The 9,247-nt window shown below is 67.4% G+C and overlaps 1 protein-coding gene across 1 annotated transcript in view; it reads right to left on the bottom strand.

The window, feature by feature from the left end:
• The window catches only part of FGD3 (FYVE, RhoGEF and PH domain containing 3), a 46,499-nt gene extending 38,018 nt beyond the window's left edge, over nucleotides 1-8,481 (bottom strand). The window contains exons 1-2 of the mRNA XM_070400866.1: nucleotides 8,061-8,481; nucleotides 1,165-1,672 (exon numbers count right to left, since the gene is read on the bottom strand). Coding sequence (XP_070256967.1) covers nucleotides 1,165-1,620 — 456 coding nt within the window. The 5' untranslated portion in view covers nucleotides 1,621-1,672; nucleotides 8,061-8,481. The remainder of the gene's footprint in view (nucleotides 1-1,164; nucleotides 1,673-8,060) is intronic.
• Between the last annotated feature and the right edge of the window lie 766 nt (nucleotides 8,482-9,247).

Genomic DNA, 9,247 nt, shown 5'->3' on the forward strand with positions numbered 1-9,247 from the left:
TGTCACAGACACAGAGCCCTGCCCTGGGAGCACCCGGAGGCTGGGTGGGCAGAGGACCACCCTGAGGCCTGCACTTGCCCCGGACCTGGGACAGGCAGTCAGCTTCCCTGGAGAGGCCCAGGTGGTGGGGTCCACAGTAAACACAGCATTTATTTATTTTTATTTTACAATGTTTTGGCATTTTGGGGCCTTGCTCACCCTGTTTGCTGGTTCCCACCTCCCCCCATCCCCCCCCCGCCCTCCCCCACCCCCGCTCTAATCACCCTGGGCCGTACAGACGTCAGGGACAGCTGTGCTCAGCCCGCTGGGATGACCACCTGGCCAGTCCTAATGTGCCCATTGCCTCACCTGTTCCTTCCCTCAGAAGCCTCTTGCCCTCCCCCATCCCCCTGCCTCCCCCAGCGGCCCTGCAGCTTCCCCTGGGGCCTCTGGGTGGCGCTGTCCTGGGAACTGGGAGTCACACTGTTTCTCAGTGGCTGTCATCTCCTGACCTGTGGCCTCATCACACTCAAAGGATAGTGAGACCCGGATTACAGCCCGGCCGGCAGCCCCCAGAGGCGGGCTCTGGGCGGTCAGGCTGGCAGCTGCCCTTGGCCCCAGGCCTGTCTTCTGGTGCCGTCACAGCAGCCAGCACACAGCCAGGGGTCCGGCCTCGCCCGTCAGACACCCCGCTTCTCTAGGGAGCAGCCGCTGGCCCTTCTCCCAGCACGGGGCCTCCCTCGCAGGGTGTCCGCTCTGTTTCTGTCCTTATGCGTCAGAGCCCGGGATGCTAACGGGACGCAGAAGGGCTTTCTGTGAGGCCAGCCCTGGGCTCCCTGCCGTGGACACAGCAGCTCCCCAGGCCGCTGCTCGGTGCTCCACCCGCCCCACCGGCTCCCTTCCCGCCCCACCCCATCCGATGACCCGTGTCTGTGCCTTCCTCGCGGCTTTGCAGGTGGACAGCAAGCCCAGGGCGCTGGCGGTGGCACGGCTCCTGCTGAGACAGGCAGCCAGGCTCCAGACCAGGGCCAACTGGATGTGTGCCCCCCCCCCCCCCACACCCGTCCAGGGGCCTCTGCGAACGTGTCTGAGCAGGCACCCAACTACTGGCACCAAGCGGGAGTGAGGCCACTGCCACCTCAGACTCCCTGGAGGAGCCCCATCCTGGGCAGGAGGGCAACCCACCTTGGCCAGGTCTGCACAGGCCCCCGGGGGGCTGTTCTCGGGCGCTGGCTCCTGGCCGCTGTCCTGGCCCATGTCGCTGTTGGCCTCCTTCCGGGTGGTCTTGCTGCCTGGGTCCGCCTCGGGGTGCAGTGCCAGGAGGGTGGGGCCCCCCGCCTCGCTGCCCTCCTGGCAGAAGGGCCCCGCGGGCGCGCTGCGGGTCGGGCTGTCTATCCCGCTGTCCCGGTTAGGGATCTTGGCGGGGCAGCTCTGCTCCCCGGCGGGGCTCACAGCAGCCTGGCCGCCAGGGCTCCTCGGGGCAGGGGCCACACGGTGGGCTCCGGGCCCGATGGGCAGCGCCTGCAGTTTCCCTGGATCTGTGCTGGGCAGCTCCGGGGAGCAGCCGCCAGGCCCATCTTCTGGCCCCTCGGGGGTGGCACGGAGGGCCGGGGCTGTGGAGACCCCTCCTCCTGCCTCCATCCTCAGGCCTGAGCTCTCTGACGAATGGAGGGGCTGGCGGGGCGGGCGCTTCCTGTTGGAGAAAGGAGCGAGGTCAATGCCGCTGGGCCTGGGCCAGCCCCCGGGCCCCGATGCAGCACCCAGGATGCCTCCCCGGGGTCAGCCTCCGTGGCCTCCGCTTCCTGCCTAGGGCTTTGGGGCAATGGCAAATGGAAACTGAATCTCTTCGACATAAACTCGGAAGAAAGGCAGAGAGGAGGGAGAGAGCGAAAGAAAGGAAGGCGGTGGGGAGGAAGACATCCTACAGTAGAAGCTACCTGCTGCCCAATGAATTCAAAATATATGCGCAGAACAATAGCGAGGCCGTGGGAGCACTGGTCAGCGGAGACGGGGGCGGGCAGCTCCAGGCCCTCACCGGGCGGGACCCACCCCGGCAGGTCCCAGAGGCCGGCAAGGAGGGCGGGCAGGCTGCCTTCCCAGCCCCGAGCGCTGAAGCAGTGTCCCCTGGTGTGGGCAGCGCCTGGGGCCAGCTGGACACTCTCAGGCCAGAACTGAGCTGGTCCCTGGCCACAGGCAGCGCCTGCCCTAGCGGCCGGGCCCCCTGGAGTGTGCAGAGCTCACCCAGAGTGCAGGCGGGGCACCTGAGCACCTCGCTGCCCCTCAGACACACCCTGCGCTCACACTCCGCCCCTCACAGGGAGGGCACTCACAGACCAGGCCTCACCCCCGCAGCCGGGAGGGGGGGCACGCACCCTCTGGGCAGAGCGCAGGGAGTGCCCGCGGCAGTGCCGCCCTCTCCTGGGGCCAGACTGCTTCGGAGCTGACCTGTCCTCCAGCGACAGGGAGACCAGGGCAGGCGCCTTCGTCACTGGCCACCGCCACACCCTTAACCAGCTTATTCAGGGACATGTCCGCTTTCTCAGCAGAAGATGCGCACCTGCTGCATTCTCCTCCCACAGGAGGCGAGCTCAGGGTCCAGAAATCAGACGTGCGGACAGACAGATGGACAGACACAGCCTCGCCCTCGCCCTTGGCCTGTGCCGCACCTGCAACCAGGGTGGGGGCTGCCCTGCCCACCAGCGTCCTGCCTCCCACCCACACAGCGTCCTGCCTCCCACCCACCCAGCGTCCTGCCTCCCACCCAGCGTCCTGCCTCCCACCCACACAGCGTCCTGCCTCCCACCCACACAGCGTCCTGCCTCCCACCCACCCAGCGTCCTGCCTCCCACCCAGCGTCCTGCCTCCCACCCAGCGTCCTGCCTCTCACCCACCCAGCGTCCTGCCTCCCACCCAGCGTCCTGCCTCTCACCCACCCAGCGTCCTGCCTCCCACACACCCAGCGTCCTGCCTCCCACCCACCCAGCGTCCTGCCTCCCACCCAGCGTCCTGCCTCTCACCCACCCAGCGTCCTGCCTCCCACACACCCAGCGTCCTGCCTCCCACCCAGCGTCTTGCCTCCCACCCAGCGTCCTGCCTCCCACCCACCCAGCGCCCTGCCTCCCACCCAGCGTCCTGCCTCCCACCCACCCAGCGTCCTGCCTCCCACCCAGTGTCCTGCGTGCTTCCCATCCAGCGTCCTGCCTCCCACCCAGTGTCCTGCGTGCTTCCCATCCAGCGTCCTGCCTCCCACCCAGCGTCCTGCCTCCCACCCACCCAGCGTCCTGCCTCCCACCCAGCGTCCTGCCTGCCTCCCACCCAGCATCCTGCCTCCCACACACCCAGCGTCCTGCCTCCCACCCACCCAGCGTCCTGCCTCCCACACACCCAGCGTCCTGCCTCCCACCCACCCAGCGTCCTGCCTCCCACCCAGCGTCCTGCCTCTCACCCACCCAGCGTCCTGCCTCCCACACACCCAGCGTCCTGCCTCCCACCCAGCGTCTTGCCTCCCACCCAGCGTCCTGCCTCCCACCCACCCAGCGTCCTGCCTCCCACCCAGCGTCCTGCCTCCCACCCACCCAGCGTCCTGCCTCCCACCCAGTGTCCTGCGTGCTTCCCATCCAGCGTCCTGCCTCCCACCCAGCGTCCTGCCTCCCACCCACCCAGCGTCCTGCCTCCCACCCAGCGTCCTGCCTGCCTCCCACCCAGCGTCCTGCCTCCCACCCAGCATCCTGCCTCCCACACACCCAGCGTCCTGCCTCCCACCCAGCGTCCTGCCTCCCACCCAGCGTCCTGCCTCCCACCCAGCGTCCTGCCTCCCACACACCCAGCGTCCTGCCTCCCACCCAGCGTCCTGCCTCCCACCCAGCGTCCTGCCTCCCACCCAGTGTCCTGCGTGCCTCCCACCCAGCGTCCTGCCTCCCACCCAGTGTCCTGCCTCCCACCCAGTGTCCTGCGTGCCTCCCACCCAGCGTCCTGCCTCCCACCCAGTGTCCTGCGTGCCTCCCACCCAGCGTCCTGCCTCCCACCCAGCGTCCTGCCTCCCACCCACCCAGCGTCTTGCCTCCCACCCAGCGTCCTGCCTCCCACCCAGCGTCCTGCCTCCCACCCACCCAGCGTCCTGCCTCCCACCCAGTGTCCTGCGTGCTTCCCACCCAGCGTCCTGCCTCCCACCCAGCGTCCTGCCTCCCACCCAGCGTCCTGCCTCCCACCCACCCAGCGTCTTGCCTCCCACCCAGCGTCCTGCCTCCCACCCACCCTGCGTCCTGCCTCCCACCCAGCGTCCTGCCTCCCACCCACCCAGCGTCTTGCCTCCCACCCAGCGTCCTGCCTCCCACCCAGCGTCCTGCCTCCCACACACCCAGCGTCCTGCCTCCCACACAGAGTCCTGCCTGCTTCCCACCCAGCGTCCTGCCTTCACACGGGGTTTTAGGAAAAGCCTGCTGAGCTGCGGTGTCTGGCAGCCGGGCTATCTGGAGTAAGGACTGCGGGTAGGGGGTGGCCTGCAGCAGAGCCTTCGACGGGCGGGGCTGGGTGGACGGCTTCATGGCGTATATGTAGTCAAAACACTGAGTGTCCACTGGACCATGAATGATGTGTCAGTTATACCTCAGAGCAGAGGATGCCTCTGGGTGTGGGGGCCGGGCCAGCTGCGGGCATCCTTAGTGTCAGCGTTCATGTTACAGAGGACGCTGGTGTCCAGAGCACGAGGTGAGGCGTGCGGACGTCCCTTCCCAAGGACAGGCGTGTGACGTCCCTTCCCAAGGACAGGCGTGTGACATCCCTTCCCAAGGACAGGCGTGCGGACGCCCTACCCAAGGACAGGCGTGTGACGTCCTACCCAAGGACAGGCGTGTGACGTCCCTTCCCAAGGACAGGCGTGCGGACGTCCCCCTCCCAAGGACAGGCGTGTGACATCCCCTCCCAAGGACAGGCATGTGACATCCCTTCCCAAGGACAGGCGTGTGACGTCCCCGTCCCAAGGACAGGCATGTGACATCCCTTCCCAAGGACAGGCGTGTGACATCCCTTCCCAAGGACAGGCGTGTGACATCCCTTCCCAAGGACAGGCGTGCGGACGTCCCTTCCCAAGGACAGGCGTGTGACGTCCCCTCCCAAGGACAGGCGTGTGACATCCCTTCCCAAGGACAGGCGTGTGACATCCCTTCCCAAGGACAGGCGTGTGACATCCCTTCCCAAGGACAGGCGTGCGGACGTCCCTTCCCAAGGACAGGCGTGTGACGTCCCCGTCCCAAGGACAGGCATGTGACATCCCTTCCCAAGGACAGGCGTGTGACGTCCCCGTCCCAAGGACAGGCGTGTGACGTCCCTTCCCAAGGACAGGCGTGTGACGTCCCCGTCCCAAGGACAGGCGTGTGACGTCCCCGTCCCAAGGACAGGCGTGCGGACGTCCCTTCCCAAGGACAGGTACGCGCCTTTCCAGTGGAGCCTGGAACCATGATCATCTCATCTTCCAGGACTTTAACGCAAGGGCAGCCATGATGCTGGGCCAGACAGGGGAGCCCTGCGCGGGCATAACAGGCCAGGAATAGGTCCTGGTGGGGAACTGCCGAGACCACCTGGATCAGATCAGGAAGCTGAGGGATGCAGCCATGGCCTCACTCAACTAAGGGTGGACTTCCCAGCTGCAGCGTTCCCCAGGTCAAAGTGAGCACCAGGGCAGGCCAGGCTGCCCCGCCTCCCTCCACACAGCTCAGGGGGCAGTGGGCTTGGGAAGGGCACTCACATGTGGACATGAGCTCCCACATACACACACCCCTCCACAGCACACGTGTGTGCATGCATACACAGCGCCCGAGGGAACCGCGTCCCAGACAGAGGGAACAGTGTCCCAGGCAGAGAAAACGGCGTCCCAGGCAGAGGGAACGGTGTCCCAGGCAGAGGGAACGGTGTCCCAGGCAGAGGGAAGGGCGTCCCAGGCAGAGGGAACGGTGTCCCAGGCAGAGGGAAGGGCGTCCCAGGCAGAGGGAAGGGTGTCCCAGGCAGAGGGAAGGGCGTCCCAGGCAGAGGGAAGGGCGTCCCAGGCAGAGGGAAGGGTGTCCCAGGCAGAGGGAAGGGCGTCCCAGGCAGAGGGAACGGTGTCCCAGGCAGAGGGAACCGCGTCCCAGGCAGAGGGAAGGGCGTCCCAGGCAGAGGGAAGGGCGTCCCAGGCAGAGGGGAACGGTGTCCCAGGCAGAGGGAAGGGCGTCCCAGGCAGAGGGAAGGGCGTCCCAGGCAGAGGGAACGGTGTCCCAGGCAGAGGGAAGGGCGTCCCAGGCAGAGGGAAGGGCGTCCCAGGCAGAGGGAAGGGCGTCCCAGGCAGAGGGAAGGGTGTCCCAGGCAGAGGGAAGGGCGTCCCAGGCAGAGGGAAGGGCGTCCCAGGCAGAGGGAAGGGTGTCCCAGGCAGAGGGAAGGGCGTCCCAGGCAGAGGAAACCGCGTCCCAGACAGAGGAAACCGCGTCCCAGGCAGAGGGAACCTCGTCCCAGGCAGAGGGAAGGGCATCCCAGGCAGAGGGAAGGGCGTCCCAGGCAGAGGGAACGGTGTCCCAGGCAGAGGGAAGGGTGTCCCAGGAAGAGGGAACGGTGTCCCAGGCAGAGGAAACCGCGTCCCAGGCAGAGGGAACCGCGTCCCGGGCAGGGGGAACCGCGTCCCGGGCAGGGGGAACGGCGTCCTGGGCAGAGGGAACGGCGTCCCGGGCAGAGGGAACGGCGTCCCAGGCAGAGGGAACGGCGTCCCAGGCAGAGGGAACGGTGTCCCAGGCAGACAGGACATGAGCTGAGTGACATTTCATTCAGACCGGCAGAGGCAGGTCTGGGTCTCGCATCTGCCCTGCGGTCAGGGCTGCCCCAAGCTCATCCCCTTTATGTTGGAGCCTCTGTTTCTTCAAATGCCATGTGGTGGCCACCGGAGCCCGCCTGGGGCAGGTGGAGAGGCTGCAGGAGGCAGCTGCTCCCGTGCTATGGTCACTATTCTGCAGGTGGGGATGTGGGGACCTGGGCTCACAGTGGGCGCAGGACAGCCAGGCTGGCCTGGCCCTGCGGACTCACGGAGCTCCGCCTCTCTGCTCCGAGCTGCAAGGACCAGAGACCCAGGCCTCCGGGTGCGGGTGCGGGTGCAGCCTGGGCAGCTTGAGGAGCCGCTGGGTGAGGAGGGGCTGGTTGTGGTCAGAGACGCGTCAGCCCCGCCCCCTACCCCCACCCCTCCCTCCAAGCGGAACCAGGGCCTTGGGCCCCTACGACTCCCCAGCTGGGGACAACCACTTCCTCTGCGCCCGCCCCACCCAGCTCCGCGAGCTGTCAGACTCCGGAGGCTTGGAGTGGGGGGTCAGGAGCAGGCAGTGGGGTGCTGTGTGCACACCTCTCTGGCAAGAACCACAGAGTCTGAGCGCTGGCCTCGCCCTGGCTCACAGCAGGGCTGGCCCCGCGGCCCCACCCCAGAGCCAGCTGCTCGTCGGGCCCTGCTGCCCGCTCCACGTCCCCATGTCCGCCACGTCCCCAGTCTGCACACCGTGGGCCCTGGGAAGCCTGCGGCTCACCCTCTTCCCAAGGCACCACCCAGACAAAGCTGTAGGCTCCAGGCCAAGGGTGTGGAGGGCCCAGCCCTAGAACTGTGTGGGGGACCACCCCCACCCCCTTCTGGCTCAGGCCTGGAAGCCAGGCTGGAGTGGGGTCAGCCACTCCTGGGCTCAGATCATCTTTCCTGGAGACGGAGACACCCGACGACCCAGCGCTGTCCCCGCTCTCGGCGTCCCCCAGGGACCCGCACGCTTGCCTCTGCACAGTGACCCGACTGTCCACTGCAGGCACAGTGGCCTGGGGGCACAGACACAGCCAGACACCACAGTGCCTCCCTGGCAGCGCCCCGATGCCGGGCGAGCTGGGAGCTGGTCAGTGTTTGAGATGGGATGTTTCTCAGGGGAGCAGTGTGGCCCGGGAGGAGGAAGTCAGCCCCAACCTGGCCAGACAAAGCTTCCACTAGGGACACCTTCACCAGGGGCCGCGCCCGACCACAAGGCGCCCCCGTCCTGCTCCGAATGCTCCCAGCCCAGAAGCGCCCTCGCCAGACCTGAGCCCCCACCACTCACCTGCCTCGGCGGCTGCTCTGGCCTCCGGCAGAGCACTTCCTCCTGTGGTTCCGGTGCCGTCACGGTGACAAGGGGTGCATTTCCGCGCGGTCACACCCAGGCCCGCCCGCCGGCCCGAGGGGTTCATTTCCTAGCAAACCCGGCCCCGGGGGCACTCAGCGCGGCCCACAGGGCGCCGGCCGCGTGGCGCGAGGGCCGGGCACAGGGCCCTCCTGGGCAGGAACGGTGACCATGCACAGAGGGGTGGGAACTCGAGAGGCCCCTGAAAATGCTTATTTCCAGGGGTGACGCCAGCCCTCCAGCCAGACTTGCCTCCCAGCCCCCACTGGGAGCAAGTACACGCACATAACCACCTGGGGTCCTTCGAAGCTCAGGCCACAAACCCCCACCCAGTTCAAACGGCGGTCTTCTTCACCCAACCTTACAGGCCTTTTACAAAACCACAGTCATTTCCTGCGCTTCCGTTTCCTCGCTGTCACACGGGTCACGTGGAGGCCCCCCGGGGACAGCGCCGCACACAGGGAACTGAGTGACAGCTGAAGTCCACAAGGGCCTGGCCGGTTCCTTCACCGCTTCGGGCTCCCTGGGGCCCCAGTTCCCCCCACACCCTGAGTGAGGCTCACAGCAGCTGGGCGGACTGCTCCCCTCCCCTCGGTACCTCCAAATATTGACCAATGGTGTGCCCCAGGCTGTGTGCTGGGAGACGCGGCCCCACTCCCCTCCAGACAGACTTCCCTCCATCCCAAGACTTGAAGGGTTCCGCAAGCAGGTCGATGCCCTCCTTGCCGGTCAGTGAGCCCCACCACCCACCCGGCCCAGCTCTCGGTGGGACTTCCGCCCAGGAACCCACAGGACAGAGGTTACGTCTGCCTGGCCCGCTGGCCGCCACCGTCGCTGGGGACTCAGACCATCCCACAGCGGGCGGCAGAGGGACTGTGGCCGCGACTCAGAGGCCCCTGAGTCCACCTTCCAGAGCTTTCAACATGCACAGCACTGAGCCTCTTGGCCTGATCACTCTGTAAAACGAGAGAACGCGGGCGGCCCGGCCGGTGGGAGGGCAGCACTGCAGCCATCCCGCAGGCAAGGGCCTCACGAACACCGCTGAGCTGGGGGCTGGCCGCAGGACCTACTGATCAGAAACGGCCCTAGAGGTCCTGGCCGGGCAGCGCAGTTGGTGAGAGCGTCAT

The sequence above is a fragment of the Myotis yumanensis genome, unplaced genomic scaffold (assembly GCF_028538775.1).
Source record: "Myotis yumanensis isolate MYYU_CA2020_CCGP unplaced genomic scaffold, mMyoYum1.0.hap1 SCAF_21, whole genome shotgun sequence".
Lineage (NCBI taxonomy): Eukaryota > Metazoa > Chordata > Mammalia > Chiroptera > Vespertilionidae > Myotis > Myotis yumanensis.